Source organism: Carcharhinus amblyrhynchos, chromosome 29 (genome assembly GCF_965287045.1).
Source record: "Carcharhinus amblyrhynchos chromosome 29, sCarAmb.v2.hapA, whole genome shotgun sequence".
In the NCBI taxonomy this organism is placed as follows: domain Eukaryota; kingdom Metazoa; phylum Chordata; class Chondrichthyes; order Carcharhiniformes; family Carcharhinidae; genus Carcharhinus; species Carcharhinus amblyrhynchos.
In genome coordinates, this window is record NC_137352.1 from 21,144,225 (window position 1) to 21,162,092 (window position 17,868).

A 17,868-nucleotide genomic window follows, 5' to 3' on the forward strand; every position below is an offset into this window, starting at 1 on the left:
ACTGCAGTTCACAGCCAGCCCGAAGCTGCCTTTAATAGTACACAGGCAGAAACCACATAACTTCATGATTTACTTGTATCTTCATGCCCATGTCAGCTTGTCTTTTCCATAGTCACTACATAAAAGTCATTTTTATTACAGGAATTCCTGGCTGAGTAAGGTAGAAATCCAATCCTGGGATTCTACCGACAGGCATGAAGGATTGTGCTGCATACTGATTAGAAATGCTCAATTGAATGAAGGTTGTGGTAGCTCCTTGCCATAAATGTCTGAGCTGGATTTATAATCAATTCTCAGAAATAAAGGTATCCAAATCCACAGCACTATTCTTGAAATAACAAGCCATTCAGCCCCTCAAAACTATTCCATCGTTCTATAAGGAATGTCGATCATCATCTTGGCTGCAGCACCCTTGGCCGGTTAAACTTCAGAGTTCTAGCAGAGAAATAAAAAATTTAGCACCACAAGGGAGGGCCATTCAGCCAATCACATCTGTAATTGCCAAAAAAAACTAATCTGCCTAATTGCATGCTCCAATTATCTGTAATCCTGCAGGTTTCCACATTTCAAATACATACCTGTTCATATAAATGCAACAAAAGTTTCAATACCTCTATCACCCCTCCAACCATCCCCTCTGCATTAATATTTCTCACCTCCCCTCTAATCCTTCTGCCAATCGGGCAGCACGGTGGCAAACACTGCTGCCTCACAGCACCAGGGACCCCAGTTTGATTTCTGCTCAGGTCACTGTCTGAGCAGAGTCTGCACATTCTTCTCGTACCTGCATGGATTTCCTAGGAGAGCTCCAGTTTTCTTGCACAGTCCAAAAGACGTGCTATGCTAAATTCTCCCTTAGTGTACCCAAACAGGTGCCAGAACATGGCGACTAGATTTTCACAGTAACTTCACTGCACTATTAATGCAAACCTACTAGTGATACTATAAACTTTAAAACAACTATTTTAAATCAATACCCCTATTTATTGATCTCTGCAGTAAAGAAAATAAGTCCTTCCTATTTACTCTAACTATGCTACTCAATTTTAAAAGCATCTACTGCTTTGAGAGTTGTACATTTCTATCACCACTTGTGCAAGTGCTTCCCAACTTTTCTTTAATGGCTTGGCTCTTATTTTAAGTTCAGTTTTCTTTGTCCTGCAATAGGACATGTTTAAAAATCCTAAAAATTGCTATCAAATTATTCCTTGTTAAACTGAATTCCAAAGAATACATGACCTGTAATTATATTTTTAATTCCTTCAAGGGTTGTGAGCCTCACTAGATGCCAGCATTTATTGCTCCTACCTAATTGCCCTTTTTAAATGACTGCTGTCCAATGCCAATTACAGAGGGAGTTCCAGCAAAAGCAAAGGTACAGTGATGTATTTCTAAGTCAGAATGGTTAGTAGCAGAAATTTCCAGGTGGTGGCACTCCTGTCTACTGCCCTTGTCCTTTAGATGGTAGTGGTTGTGGGTTAGGAAAGCTGACTTAGGTGCCTTGGTGAGTTCTGGCTCTGCAGTTTGTAGCTGGTACACGTAGCTGCTACTGCTGCATGTCAGTTGGTGGAAGGAGTGAATGTTTGTGGATGAGGTGCCAATTAAGCAGTGGTTTTATCCTTGATGGTGTCAAGCTTTGAGCGTTGTTGGAGTTTCATTCATCCCGGCACATGGAGAGTAGCCCATCGCACTCCTGACTTGTATCTTAAGTAATCTCCTCACAATTTAACCAGGAACTAATATCTCAGGACCAATAACTCATACGGATTTAGGCAATGAAGACGATATTTTTTAACAAAAAAAGTGCATAAACAAAGAAGAGGAAAAGCACTTTTACTGGCAAAACTCCTGATTTTTTTTTTAAAAAGTAGCTGCACAATCTTCACAATATTACATTGGAGAAACAAGAAGAAAAATTGTAAAACTCCACAAACACAGAAAGGATTAGGATATAATCTATAACCTGAAGGGGAAAATATTCTTCCTGGTATATGAACAATGCCAATTAATATAGAATCATGACAGCATTTAGAAATCAGCTGGTCGAGCAAATACCAAAGGTATCAGGAACTGGTAAAGTCAGAGTAAACAGGTCTTCCTACAGAGAAGGATTATGAAATATTAAAAAATATTGCACATTTACAGGCAAATTACAAGCTGTACAACAGCTAAATAGAACTAAAATTTAGACAGCAGTGCAATTTTTCCTAGTATTTAACATTCCTCCAGCTCCACTTTTAGCCAGCAACAATTAACTTTTCCATTTCCAAACAAAGGGGAACAAAGTCAAAAGACCTTGTATAAAAAAGGTAAAATTAAGACTTTAAAATTGAAGGAACCACCAAATGACAAGTACACATTTTATAAACATATTGTTAAGAGTACAAGGGTGATGAAGTAGTTGCAATTATCCTGGAAAAATTCCAGTATTTTTTAATCCACAAATCCAGGTTTAAAAAAATTAAAGCAATAGCACATTAAAAATTTGTACAAATTTCAATTATTTTTTAAAAAAACAAATTCTCAACTGTTTCTTTTACATTATAACTTTTCTTTTGCTGGTGAACTGAAGACCAGAGAATACATCATTCCTTATGTGCAACTAAAATAAGTACAGAACAAAAAAACAGTAGTTACATTCGGGAAAATGCAATGAAATTTTGGTTAGATGTAATAACACCACAAAGAATGTGAAAATTAAAGACAAAAATTAGTAACTGTAATACCAACAGAAAATACCTGCATTCTATGTTTACTTAGAATGTAGCTGCAATGTGAAATACTCCCAAAAAGGAACCTTCCTGCTGGTATGACGACCAATACTGCTCTCAGGCAGTCTCATGGCAATTAACTGCTTCCACTTTTCTGATGGATAACAGTACAAACTAGTTAATCAACTTGCAGGAAAACAGCGACAACTCAGAGCAAATAGAAACTCAGTCATCCACTGCCTGGGCACCATGCTACTTATTGTTTAATATGAAGTGAAAGGGACTGAAGATAAGCATGAGTTCCCCTACATCCCAATAGTGGTTTATGATTCGGTCACCAATATAAGAGCTGGTTTGATACTATAGGTGGATGCTGGTCTCTTACATTACAATCCGAACACGTGGAAAACTGCACTCAACAATTCTGTCCCAGCTCACAAGCGAAGCTGAGGAAACAGCTCATATTTACAACCTCCCTCAGATCAAAATCCTTGTCCATCATTCTTGAAATTCCTCACTGCATCGGACTGCTTTATTCGAGATCCCCCCAACCTAGACTTGCTCATTTAATTTAAATCTCCTTCCTTTCCTTTTGAAAAGAGAGAGAGATGAACAAGTTGGGTTTCGATTGAAGATAGGAAAATAAATCCAACAATGTTTTTATAGCACTGGTCACTTTTCAGTGAGTAAATCATATTCATTTTATAATCAGTTTACCAGATGTAGCTGTAAATTAATATAGTGGAATCCAGTTTTAAGGACCAATATTGTCAGTTAGTCTAATGCTGGTTATAGAGGACTGGTCAGTGTGGGTGATCCCTCACTTGCTGATGAGCAGCTTTCTGCTCAGTGTGCTGCATCTGGACTTGCCAGGAGTTAAAACCAAAGAAACAAGCATTGGTTGGAAGAGCACTGACATTCTGAGGTATGCATTAGAGACATGCTGAGCACCTGACTAAATGTTCACTGTTGTAGTGAGTCCAGAGCAGTATTGCTCACTAAGAATAGCCACTGTCTCTAGGAATCAAAACAGGAGATACTGCAGGGAGGAAGATCTAGTAAAAGACTGGTCTGTACAACAACTTTTTTTTTTAAATTCCACAACTCATGCATGGATTTTGGCACAATTTAAGTATTGCATCTGCATGATCACTGCCAGCAGATTCCACTCGCATGCAATCTGGATGGGACATAGTCATGTTTGATTTTCTTTTCCTCGCTCTCCTGCATGCTTAATACTGTCTTTAAAAATCCTATTTTCACTTTACTGGCACACGTCACAATGCAGAATTAGCTGTCTAAATCATTTGCCATGCTAAAGGTTCATGTGACTGAGGTGGGAACTAATTGGGGAAGTTCCACAAACAAGAGCACCATTAGATGTGGGATGTTTTTAAATAGCAGGCAGCTACTGAGGCAAAGGATTAGTATTAGGAGGGGATTGGATAAATCTACAGCAGCAAGGGGATAGGGTCAGACAGACAAATGGGCCAAAGGGCCTTCTGTGTTGTAAATTCTACAAACAGGGCATTTCTGTGCAGGCATCCCAACTTGCCTGAGAGAAAATTACAATTATGTATAGAAAATTTTAAAAAAATTTAAAACCAGGTGGTGCTCCAGTTCAATTCGCTGAACATTTCCTCAAATTCCAATCTTTGAGGGAAAGGGATTTAATTCAATCTTAACAGTTCATTGCCAATTTCGATGTCTGTTGCCTCTAGCATGCTCCCTTCTGTAATCATATTCCCAGCTTCTGCTGTGGTGCGAGCCTTGGTCATGTTGGAACTCAGGCTCGCGGTTCCCTCTATAATGCTGGTCTTGGCTATAATCCTGGAAGTGAGCATCTCGGGTGAAGTGACCGTCATCTGACCGGTAAGACGAGTGTGCCTGCTGCCTGTGGGTGCCAGGTGATGATTTTTCCGATTGCCACGTCATTCGTGAATTTGGACTGGACGACCGTGATTGTACAGGGGTGGTGTAATTCGGAGGTGTCGTTTGCTGGTTAGAAGGCATTCCTCGGTAGGGTTGCTGCAGGGTGGAACGGTTGACAGCATTTGACTGCTGCATTGAGGAACTATAATTCTGCTGCCCTCCCCTGGCGTGTTGCTGCCACATATTGTTAACCTGCAAGTTAAAAATCAAACAGCTTACAAATCTGCAGAATACAAAAATCAGAGCTGACTGCTCTCTCCTGTCAGATATCAATGAAAGTCAAACCCTAAAGTGGCAAACAGAACACGTGAATGAGTTTGGTACTGGAAGGATAAACTCATTCATAAGACAGGAGGGTCATCAACCCAGGGACGAGCATACAGACAAAGTAATTGGAAAAGAACTAGGAGAAAAGACAAAAAAAAGGTTTTAAAACCCAACAAGCTGTTAATATCCAGAATATACTGCCTGAAATGGTGTCGTAAAGGCAGTGAAAAAAAGATTCAAATCTTTCAAAAGGGAACTGGATGTTATTAGGGTCTTGGGAGAGAACACCAAGGTATATTGTGAAGCCAGGCTGGAACCCAACTATTTTTCTATTTTGGCATTAGAGAGAGGATATGATGTTTCACTCCAAGAATAATTTCACTGACAAATTTGGCATCTTTTATAGTAAAAGAAGCCTTATTAAATAATAACAGTTTAAATGTAACGATAACAAATGAAGCAACTTAATTATTAACATTTGAACAGTATCTAAAAATGAAAGGAAGTGACTTTACTTTCTAGTTTATGACTGTTCCCATTCCAAATAAGCAACATTCCTCAGATGTAAATGCCACTTTAAATACATACTTGCTATGGTGAATGGACAGTCTTGAAGCTTTCAGACAGAAAGTGTTTCAGAGCAACTTGTATAAGCTTTCAACTTCAAACAATTGCCAGCTAGAACTGTAACTCTATAATGCAAAAACATCTTTTCTCTGCTACAGACCCAGCTTTGCCCATTGACAGGCTCAACATCTAAAAGAATCTTGTGTAAATAAAAGTCCATTTACTCTATCAAAGTAACAAATTCCAAGCTGAAAGGAGTAATTATCCTGCTATTACAATATCTGAGCTAAATGTTTACCAGACACACCGACTGCCTGCAGAAGAGAGCTGAATTTTAAACAATCCCCTTAAAAATAAAAAACTATAGAACATATTTTATGTACACACACACAGATTATATATATTGAAAAATCAATTTGCAGGACTGTGGAAAAAGACTAGACAAGTAAAACAAGTAAAATTAATTGGATTAATTGGGAGATGGTGAGAATATCACTGGACAGGTAATCCAGAGGCCCAAGCTTATGCTGAGGAAACACAACATCCACCACAGCAGCTGGTGAAATTTGAATTCAATTGTTGAATCTGGAACATAAAGCTGGTCTCAGTAACGGCAACCATGACAATCATCACTGATTGTCATTAAAAACTCCATAAGTCTCTTCAGGGAGATAATTAGCTGTGTTTACCCGATCTGGCCTACATGCAACTCCAGGCCAACAGCAATGTGGTTGACACTTAACTGCCCTCTGAAATGGCCTAGCAAGTCACCAATTCAAGGGCACTTCAGGATGGGCAACAAATGGTGGTCAGTGATGCCCACATCCCACGATTGAAAAAAAAAGGGAAGAAGCCCATATTTGTTAAGTCAATTAGAAAAAAGGATTCACCTGTAAAAGTTGGGATATGTTCATGAAACTTTTACTACCCAGACACACTGCAAATAGCATAGGTGGTCATATGTACATCAAAAACCATGCTCACCCCAAAATGATTAACAGGTATCAAAGACAACCCTGAGAATTGCCTCAAAGAAAGCAAGACTGGGATGGCATGATAGAAGGCATTATAATTGGAAGTAGATATGACATATCTAAACTATGTCTGTTTAAATGCTTACGTAAGATATCTTGTCAGGCATAAACCAGAATATTGAAAAACATACGGCATATTAAAAAGAAGAGTATAATTAAGAAAAACACGTGTCCATAAAGATTCATGGTTCTTAAACTGGTGTTTTAAAAGAAACATACAAAATAAATAATGTTAAGGAATCATATCATGTTATTGTTCCATCCAATTTTTTACTTCTGGTTTTAAAATGCAGTTTGGTTTTAGTGCAGTTTATATATATTGTATTTATTTTATCAGGAAGGTGATGGCCTAGTGATATTATCGCTAGACTATTAATCCAAAAACTCAGCTAATATTCTGGGGACCCAGTTTTGAATACTGCCATGGCAGATGGTAGAATCTGAATTCAATAAAACAAAATTCTGGAATTAAGAATCTAATGATGACCGTGAAACCATTGTCGATTGTAAGAAAAATCCATCTGGTTCACTTGTGTCCTTTAGGTAAGGAAATCTGCCTTCCCTACCTGGTCTGGCCTACATGTGACTCCAGAGCCGTTAACTCTCAACTGCCCTCTGAACAAGGGCAATTAGGGGATGGGCAAGAAATGCTGGCCACCAGCAATGCCCATATCCCACGGACGAATAAAATAATGATATTTGGATTAGAATACAATTGGTACTCATATATAATAGCATACTGGACCTCAAGATCCATATTTTAAGGTTCAGATTAACTTTATTTCAATAAACTAGGCACACAAATGGATTAACCAAAAGTTGATTTTACTTACCAGGACCTGCCGCTGAAGACTATCGAGTGAAGAAAATGATCTCTGTACTGGCTGTGGAGTCACAAAAATTGGACAGCCCGTATTATCCATTCCCCGACCAAACCTGTCACTGCGTGTGGGGCAATCAGTGTGAGGAAGGGAGAGTGAGAGAGAAGGGGGAAACACTTTACAGCAGGATCCAGGGAACAGCACAGACCCAAAATATATACACTCTCAGAACTGCGAGAATCTGTCCAATAACTCAGACGCTACAAAACAGCATGGGCGCAGGAAACATTTCAATATTCCATAATCCCACCATTTATTACCAAAATATTTCTTCCCTACCCACTCAACTTTTACACTTAATAGTAGTACCACCACCGCCGGGTGTTTTAAACTGAAACCATTCTTCTAATCCCCAATTATTATTGTCCTAATTATCTTGCACATTTATTCATTTGGGAAAGAATGTGTAGGATTTAGTTAACCCCCCGGCCGCCATTCCCCAACTATTACAGCTGTTGCAAGAGTTAAGTTTACAATGTGTGAACTGCATGGAGTATAATGGACCGAAAATGAATTGCAAGCAAGATTTAATTTCATTTAAATTCAATTAAACATTGGTAATATCTTTGTGACAAACTTTGGTGTCTCAGGTTTCTTGACAACTTTATTCAACGCTTTTGTTAATATTGCAGTGTAATGCTGGCACTAACCATGAAAGCAATGCCCACAGTTGAGACCACCTCAAGCAGTAATCTTACCTCTAACAGCAGCCAGGTATCCATACAGTAGTATGGATATGACAAGCGCACAATGTCCAAAATTTCCCAAATCTAACAAGTGGTGCGAATAATTAAAGTTTATTTATGAATCACAAATAGGCTTACATTTACACTGCAAAGCGCCAGTTCAGGCACACTAAGGGAGAATATAGCATGGCCAATTCACCTAGCCTGCACATCTTTGGACTGTGGGAGGAAATCGGAGCACCTGGAGGACACCCACACAGACACAGAGAGAGTCTACAAACTCCACACAGACAGTGACCCAAACCAGGAATCGAACCCATGTCTCTGGTGCTGTGAGGCAGCAGCACTAACCATTGTGCCGCCCCATTTGGCTTCCAGCTCTAGCCCAGGAAAACCTACTTCAGGAATTCAAAACAGAAAAGACAACTTCAATATTTGGAATCTAAAAAGCTTGCAAGTTTCACCAAATGAAGTGAATTGCTAGTTTTATCCCCCCCTCTTAGGTCTGATACAGCAAATGAATTACATTTCTAGCCATGCAGAACCAAAGAATAAAAAACTGAACAGTCACAATATGAAGTCCCTACCGATTATTGCTGAACTGGTTAGAATTGTAGGGAGCATGAGTAGCAGCCGTATTCTGAGACTGGGGGTTTCCTTCCCGAGATTCATGAACACTACCTAGGAACAGAAGATAGGAAATTACTACAATTTTTATATACAAAAGTTTATTTTAATTTTACTGCATTAGGAAAAACATTTTAAATCTATGGATCTCAACAGAAAGCAAATGATAAATGTTGGTGCTGACCTCTGCTCATTTTTTTTCTTTTTTTTGCCAGGAATGTTGGCAGGTTTGGTTGATTATTTTACGATGAGAATAGAGGAAGCGGAGGGTATTTTCCGGACAAACCAAGTAAAAAAACTCAAATTACATTCGGACAAAGAAAAAGGGGGCGGCTCCCCAAAAGGAGGGGGAATGGCCCGAACAGAAACAAAAAGTACAAGGAAACTTAAGACACATCAAATCAAAATGTGATTGTCGGGGTCTATAAGGCACCTCAGCCCCTGCAGTGCCCAATGGGCACGGAGGGCCTTGACTGTTTCTTTTCTTATCTAATTCGAATCATCTTTCCCTCAACAGCTGAAGCAGAAGAAGCAACTCCCCGCCAATTAAAATTATCTAATTTATCTCCAGCAGAGGCGGTACCATAGCAGACACGACAGCCGAAGGGCCTCTTATTATGCTTTAAAACGCTGATTCGTGGCGACTCGTGCCCTTTTGCAAAACTCCAGATCAACTGATGGCTTAAATGCTTAGAGTGTGCACAAAATCCTTATAGTGCAGAAAGAGGCCATTCACCCCACCAAGTCTGCACCGAAACAATCCCAGCCCAGGCCCTATCCCCACAATCCCACACGTTTATCCGCTAATCCCTCTGACCTACACATCCCAAGACACACTAAGAGGCAATTTAATATGGCCAATCAACCTAACCTGCACACCTTCGGACTGTGGGAAGAAACCAGAGCACGCGGAGGAAACCCAAGCAGATACGGGAAGAATGTGCAAACTCCACATAGACAGTAATCCAAGCTGGGAATCGAACCCGGGTCCCTGGAGCTGTGAGGTAGCAATGCTAACCACTGTGCCACATGCGGCATACTCAATTATGGAGGTACATCCAATGTAAAGTGCAAAATAGTTGCAAATATAGCCCAACTCATCTTTAAGTGGGTCCACTGCAGAATTATTGGTAGCAAAATTGACAAGAACCTTTGCACAGTCTATAAAGTTCCTTGCCCACCTCCAACAAATGCCCCAAGAAACACCTACATGCCCTTTCTGGCAACCAGCTCAAATGGTGGACATCTGGGAACAAATTTACATCGCTCAGATCTGCAAAACGTGGAGTAGCAAATTAAAAATGACATGAAAGCAACTAAAAATCAAAAAAAATTTGGTAAAAAGAATTTAAAGCAAGAAGAGTCATGCGGATGGTCGCTCTATTCTCTCTTCTACACCACAGATGCTGTCAGACCAGCTGAATTTTTCCAATATCTTCTATTTCAGGTTCCAGCAATCACAGGATTTTCATTTAGAATCCCTACAGTGTCATCATTCGGCCTATTAAGTCTGCACCAACTCTCTAACAGAATGTCATTCGCAGGTCCTCTTCCCCACCCCATAATCCTGCACATTTTACCATGGCTAATTCCCCTAAATTATACATCTTGAGACATTGAGGGACAATTTAACATGGCCAATCCACCAAACCTGCACATCTTTGAACTTTTGCTTTTAGAATTTAAACCACCGCCGTATAAGGGAAGAAATAAGTTGCTAAGCAAAACATGAAAGCCAACGATTCAACTCGTCTTACCTGATCTGAACTGGATCTTGATGGCCTTGCCATATAGTTGTATCCCATTCAACAAGTCTTTTCCATAATGGACTGACTCCACATGTTTAAAATGCACAAATGCAAACTGCTTTGATTTTCCATCCTTATCCTTGGGGATTTTTACTGCAAGGAGCGGGCCAGCCTGATGAAACAGAAAAAGAAAAATGAGACACAGAGGAAGTGGGCACATTTTCGCTTCAGCTGAGAAAACACACATCCCAAAGTGTCTGGGATGGGGAGAGTTAATGAAGCAACACAGGTTAAAGCCAAACACTGAATCTGAAGGAAAACAGAAAATGCTGGATAAACTCAGCAGGTCTGGCAACAGCCGTGAGAAACAGAGTTAACATTTTGAGTCCATATCACTCTTCTGTAGACCTGAACAGGAAACTGGCTGCTAAAATTCTGCAATTAATCTACAGAGGAAGAGAATAAAACCTCTCCTGGAGGCTTCCAAATGTGAAAGGATCCCAGTAACAGGATAGTGGGTGAATTAATGAGTGCAAGTGAGTGAGGGAGTGGGTGAATGAATGGATGAATGTGAGTAAGCGAGTGAGGGATTTTATTTATTAGTGTCACAAGTAGGCCTTCATTAACAGTGCAATGAAATTTGATTTATTATTGTCATGTATTAGTATACAGTGAAAAGTATTGTTTCTGGCACACTACTCACAGAAGGAAACAATAGAGTGCAGAATTACAGCTAGGGTGTTGACAAAGATCAACTTAACGCAAGGTCAAAAGTCTGATGGCAGCTAGGGAGAAGCTATTCGAGTCAGTTGGTACACAACCTCACACTTTTGTACCTTTTCCCCGATGGAAGAACGTGGAAGAACGTCCAGAGAGTGTGGGGTCCTTAATTATGCTGGCTGTTTTGCCGAGGCAAAGGAAGGCGTAGAGATGGTCAATGGATGGGAGGCTGGTTTGTGTGATGTAGTGGGCTACATTCACAACCTTTTGAAGTTGCTGTGAAAATCCCCTAGTTGCCACACTCTGGCATCTGTTCGAGTACACTGAGGGGGAATTTAGCATGGCCAATCCACCTTACCAGTCTTTTGGACTGTAGGAGGAAACCGGTGCACCTAGAGGAAACCCACACGGACACAGGGAGAATGTGCAAACTCCACACAGACAGTGGCCCACGCTGGGAATTGAACCTGGGTCCTTGGCGCCATGAGACAACAATGCTAACCACTGTGCCAGAGTGAGTGAGGAATGGAGCGTAACGAGTGAGTGAGTGGCTGCTGAGGAGCTGGGAAAGCTGCCGCGGTTTATTTGAATGTATGCGTGCGATCTCTGGGAAACTTTCTCCTGTTGGCAGCACAAATATTCTCCTGAGTGAATGGCGGAGATTTTAAACTGAGCCAGTGAAGATTACCAGAAACCCAAAGAGACAAGCGGAGGCCGCTACCACCCTTCCCTCCCCCTCCCCGGGCCAGAAAGGCTCTCCCCAGGCCCAAGCCCAAGCCCAGGCTCACCTGCAGGAACAGCTCGAACAGAAGCTCCTCAGTCACTCTCTGATCCAGGTTCCCGATAAACAGCGTCTTGTCCGCATCGTTCGACACCCCCATGGTAGTTTCAGTTTAGGAGCTTCGCCCGCCCTCCCTCCCCTCAGCCCGGACCCCGAACCCGGCTCCCAGTTACGATGCAGGCGCCTCTTCTCACACAGCTCTTTCTGACACTACTTCCGCCCCTCTGCCCCACTTCCGCCCCTCAAACACCCAACTTCCGGCCCTCTACCTCACTTCCGCCCCTCTAACTCCCCACTTCCGCCCTGCTCGCCTGGATTCTGGTCCAATGTATCCCCATGTTATGTTTAACATTTTTATCTTTCTTTTCATGCAGAAAATGCGCAGCAGTCGGATATCAGTTTACTTTTAAAAATACCGTTCTGAATTAAATTCCCAGCTTTAAGTGGTTGAGGAACATAGAATCCCTGTAGTGTAGAAGAGTCTGTTCAGCCCATGGGGCCTGCACCGACAACAATCCTGTGATTGATTTATTGTTACGTGTATTAGCATACTGTGAAAAGTATTGTTTCTTGCGCACTATTCAAAGCATACCATTCATAGAGAAAGAAAGGAGAGAGTGCAGAATGTAGTGTTACAGTCATAGCTAGGATGTAGAGAAAGATCAAATTAATGCAAGGTAGGTCCGTTCAAAAGTCTGATGGCAGCAGGAAGAAGCTGTTCTTGAGTCGTTCTTTTGGGTGGGCCGAACCAAGCAAACAAACTTAAATTACATTTGGACAAAGAAAAAGGGGGCAGCTCCCCAAAAGGAGGGGGAAAGGCCCGAACAGAAACAAAATGTATAAAGGAAACTTAAGATTGAGTCAGTTGATATGTACTCACAAACTTTTGTATCTTTTAGAAGAGAGTATGCCCTGGGTGCATGGGATCCTTAATGATGTTGGCTGATTTTCCGAGGCAGCGGAAAGTGTAGGCATAGTCAATGGGTGGGGGGCTGGTTTGAGTGATGGACTGGGCTTTGTTCATAACGCTTTATAGTTTCTTATGGTCTTGGAGACAGCAGGAGCCATAAGAAGCTGTGATACAACCAGAAAGGATGCTTTCTATGATGCATCTGAAAAAGGTGGTGAAATTCAGAACAAGCATGCCAAATTTCCGTTGTCTTCTGCGGAAGTAGAGGCATTGGGTTTTCTTAACTATAAGATCAGCATGGAGGGACCAGGGCAGATCATTGATGATCTGGACACCTAAAAACTTGAAGCTCTCGGCCATTTCTACTTCATTGCCTTTGATGTAGACAGGGGCATGCCCTCCACTATGCTTCCTGAAATCGATAGCTATCTCCTTCATTTTGTTAATATTGAAAGAGAGATTATTTTGTCGCACTAGTTCACCAGATTCTCTATCTCTTTCCTGCACCCCGTCTAGTCATTGTTTGAGATCTGACCCACTACAATGGTGTCATCAACAAACTTGAAAATCAAGTTGGAGGGGAATTTAGCCACACAGTCAAAAGTGTATAACCCATCCAATCCCTATCCCTGTAACACCACGTATTTATCCTGCTAGTTCTCCTGACACTAGGGGGCAATCTAACATGGCCAATCAACCCAACCTGCACTTCTTTGTACTGTGGGAGGAAACCCATGCAGACACGGGGACCCTTGAAGACTCCACAGACAGTTGTTGAATCGAACCTGGATCCTGGCACTGAGGCAGTAGTGCTAACCACTCTGCTACCATGGCACCCTAGGATTTAGGCCATTTAGTCCTTCGATACGTAAGAACATAAGAAATAGGAGCAGGAGTAGGCCATCTAGCCCTTCGAGCCTGCCCCGCCATTCAATAAGATCATGGCTGATCTGTCGTGGTTCAGTTCCACTTTCCCGCCCTCTCCCCATAACCCTTAATCCCCTCTCTTATCAAAAACCCATCAACCCGCGTCTTAAAAATATTTAGCGAGGCAGCCTCCACCACTTCAACGGGCAGAGAATTCCAGAGATTCACCACCCTTTGAGTGAAGAAGTTCCTCCTCAACTCCGTTCTAAACCGCCCCCCCCCTTTATCTTGAGGCTGTGCCCCCTAGTCCTACTGTCTTTTTTGAGCGGGAAGAGTCTCTCCACCTCTATCCTATCCATCCCATTCATCATCTTATACGTCTCAATGAGATCTCCCCTCATTCTTCTAAACTCTAACGAGTACAAGCCCAGTTTATTCAGCCTCTCCTCATAGCTCAACCCCCTCAACTCCGGTATCAGCCTAGTAAACCTCCTCTGCACTCCCTCCAAGGCCAAAATATCTTTGCGCAGGTGCGGCACCCAAAACTGCACACAGTACTCCAGCTGCGGCCTCACCAATGCCCTATACAGCTGCAGCAAGACCTCCCTACTTTTATATTCAATCCCCCTCGCTATGAAGGCCAGCATCCCATTCGCCTTCCTGACCACCTGCTGCACCTGCAAGCTGGGTTTTTGCGACTCATGCACAAGGACCCCGAGGTCCCTCTGCAACGTCGCTTGCTGCAGTTTTTCGCCCCGTAAGTAATAGTCCTTCCTACCATTCTTCCTACCAAAGTGGACCACCTCACACTTGCCAACATTAAATTCCATTTGCCATTTCCTGGCCCATTCGCCCAGCCTATCTAGATCCTTCTGCAGACTCTCCACATCCTCCGCACAATTTGCCGTTCCCCCAATCTTGGTGTCATCAGCAAATTTCGACACCCTACACTCGGTTCCCTCCTCCAGATCGTCTATATAAATGGTAAAAAGCTGAGGCCCCAGCACCGACCCCTGGGGCACTCCACTAGTCACCATCCGCCAATCCGAATAGCACCCGTTGACCCCCACTCTCTGCCTCCTATTTGACAACCAATCCTCTATCCACGCTAACACCCTACCCCCAACTCCATGTCCCTCAACCTTCTGCAATAACCTCTTGTGAGGTACTTTGTCAAACGCCTTCTGAAAATCCAGAAAGACCACATCCACCGGCTCTCCTCTATCCACCGCCCTAGACACATCCTCATAGAACTCCAGTAAATTTGTCAGACACGACTTCCCTTTAATGAAACCGTGCTGCGTCTGCTCTATCAAGCAATTCCCTTCAAGATGCCTCGCAATTTCCTCCTTAATGACAGATTCTAACATTTTACCTACCACAGACGTTAAACTAACCGGCCTTTAATACCCGCCTTTTGCCTGGCACCCTTCTTAAACAACGGCGTAACATTAGCCGTTTTCCAATCATCCGGCACTTCCCCGGAATCCAGCGACGTCTGGAAAATAACCACCAAGGCATCCACTATCACCTCCGCCATTTCTTTCAGAACCCTCGGATGCATTCCATCCGGTCCTGGGGACTTGTCCACAATCAGCCCCTCCAGTCTGTCAAGCACCGCCTCTCTAGTAACAGTAATGTCATTAAGACCCTCCAGTCCTACCACCTTTCCATCGCTAACACCCGGCAAATTATTCACGTCCTCCTCCGTGAAGACAGAAACAAAAAAGTTATTCAATACCTTAGCCATATCCCCATCCCCTACCACTAGGTCCCCTTTCTCATCCTCTAAAGGACCAACATTCACCCTAGCCAGCCTCTTCCTTTTTATATATTTATAAAAACTCTTGTTTTCCTTTTTTATATTAAGCGCTAACCCAGCTTCATAGTTTCTTCTACTCTTCTTTATCAACTTCTTTGTCAATCTTTGTTGACATTTAAACCCCTCCCAATCTTCTTCTCGCCCACTACTCTTAGCTACTCTAAATTCCTCCGCTTTTAATTTAACACTTTCCTTCACCTCCTTCGTTATCCACGGCGCTCTGCCACTGCTGATCTGGCATTCCTTTCTGGGCAATGCAGTAATAAACTTCATTTGCTATCTGAATCACAAATACCAACCTAAAATGCTGACGTAAGCTGACCCAACAACTTCAGAAAGCTGACAACTCAAGAATAAGCCACTAATACAACTGCAAAGGACAGTAGCAGGCTAGTCAGTCCCACCAGCCTGCTCTATCATTCAATATTGCTGACTGGTTGCCTGTCTTTGCTCCATATCCCTTAATGTCACTGGTTAACTAAAATTTAATAATTTCAGAATTAAGATGAATAACTGATTGAACATCAGTTGCTGTTTGTAATCAGGGGCTCCAAACATTAATTAGCTTTTGTGTGTACGGCGTTTCCTAATTTAACTCCTGATGATCCAACTCTAATTTTTAGACTATGTACTCTTTTTTCCTGGAATCCCTAACTAGTGGAAATAGTTTCTCTATCTGTCCCCGTTAATATTGTGAACATTCTGAACAAATCACCTCACCACTATCCAGCAATACAACTCTATTTTGTGAAACCTTGCCTTTCATTACTTCTTCATGTAAATGGCAGAAAAAAAACTTGAACGTCTGTACATAAGACATGAATAGAAGATACAAATATTGATCACACAAAGGTTATGTTTTGGATCCCACATTCCAGATAGTTTTGATTTAAAGTTAATTTATTAGTGCCACAGTTGGCTTATATTAACACAGCAATGAAGTTCCTGTGAAAATTCCCTTGTTGCCACACTCCAGTGCCTGTTCAGATATACTGAGGGAGAACTTAGCATAGCCAATGCACCTGGCCACAGCATGTCTTTTGGACTGTGGGAGGAAACCAGAGCATCCGGAGGAAACCCACGCAGACACGAGGAGAACATGCAGACTCTGCACAGACAGTGACCCAAGTAGGCAGGGAATCGAACCCAGGTCCCTGGCGCTGTAAAACAGCAATGCTTGTCACTGTGCTGCCCTGATTTCAAGTTCCAGTATTTCAGAATCTATAATGCACGTGGGCATTACATTTCGCTATCTAAAGATATATGTATAATTTACTGAATAAAGAATATAGTTTATGTTGTGTATATATAATTTATTGAATAAAGAATATAGTTTACAGTGTATATGTATAATTTATTGAATAAATAATTTGTGGTGTGTCTGTACAATCTTTGAATAAAGCATATAGGGCAGCAGAGTAGCACAGTGGTTAGCACTGCTGCTTCACAGTGCCAGGGACCTGGGTTTGATTCCCGGCTTGGGTCGCTGTCTATGTGGAGTTTGCACGGTATCCCCATGTGTGTGTGGGTTTCCTCTGGGTGCTCCGGTTTTCTGCCACATTCTGAAAGATGTGCTGGTTCGGTGCATTGACCCAAACAGGTGTCAAACTGTGGCGACTAGGGGAATTTCACAGTAACTTCATCGCACTATTGATGTCAGCCTTACTTGTGACTAATAAACTTTAACTTGTTTATAGAGTGTATGTATAATGGATTGGATAAATAATATTATTTGTGGTGTATCTGTACAATTTATTGATTAAAGAATATATTCATGGTGAATATGTATAATTTATTGAATAAATAATATAGTTTATGTTGTGTATGTATAATTTTTTTGAATAAAAAATATAGTTTTTGGAGTGTATATGTACAATTTATTGAATATAAATATAGTTTATGGTTTATATGTATAATTTATTGAATAATATAATTTGTGGTGTGTATGTACAATTTATTGAATAAATAATATAGTTTATGTTGTGTATATATAATTTATTGAATAAAGAATATAGCTTATGGAGTGTATACAATTTATTGAATAAAAATAGTTTATATGTATAATTTGTTGAATAAAGATTAGTTTATGGTATATATTTTGTACAGTTGGACATTAATAAACATAAAGCACCATTCTGTGTGAAAACTGTTAACAATTGATGAGAAGTCAGCTTTTATTGCTGAGCTTGCATAATCCCTGCTGCAACACCAGCACCACTCTGGGGGGATGGGAGGCTAAGGGCGGGCGTTTTGCGACACTGCGCTGTAGGCAGGGCCGGCTTTGCGACAGTGTGGGCGGGGCTCGTTGCGGTGCT

At 41.6% G+C, this 17,868-nt stretch overlaps 1 protein-coding gene across 1 annotated transcript; it reads right to left on the minus strand.

Moving 5' to 3' along the window:
* Window positions 1–2,346: 2,346 nt before the first annotated feature.
* On the minus strand, window positions 2,347–12,133 carry LOC145359924 (RNA-binding protein 7-like). The gene is made up of 5 exons (XM_080214793.1): window positions 11,962–12,133; window positions 10,463–10,625; window positions 8,666–8,759; window positions 7,345–7,453; window positions 2,347–4,835 (listed from the first exon to the last, which is right to left on the minus strand). Exons 1-5 carry the CDS (start codon window positions 12,052–12,054, stop codon window positions 4,401–4,403), a joined length of 894 nt encoding a protein of 297 aa, XP_080070919.1. The 5' UTR covers window positions 12,055–12,133; the 3' UTR covers window positions 2,347–4,400.
* Between the last annotated feature and the right edge of the window lie 5,735 nt (window positions 12,134–17,868).

Coding starts and splice junctions, on each gene's coding strand:
- LOC145359924 (XM_080214793.1), bottom strand. CDS start 12,054: ATGGGGGTGTCGAACGATGCGGACAAGACGCTGTTTATCGGGAACCTG. Junction 8,760..10,462: donor CAAGATCCAGTTCAGATCAG/GTAAGACGAGTT, acceptor TTCTGTTCCTAG/GTAGTGTTCATGAATCTCGG. Junction 4,836..7,344: donor GTCTTCAGCGGCAGGTCCTG/GTAAGTAAAATC, acceptor TTTAACTTGCAG/GTTAACAATATGTGGCAGCA.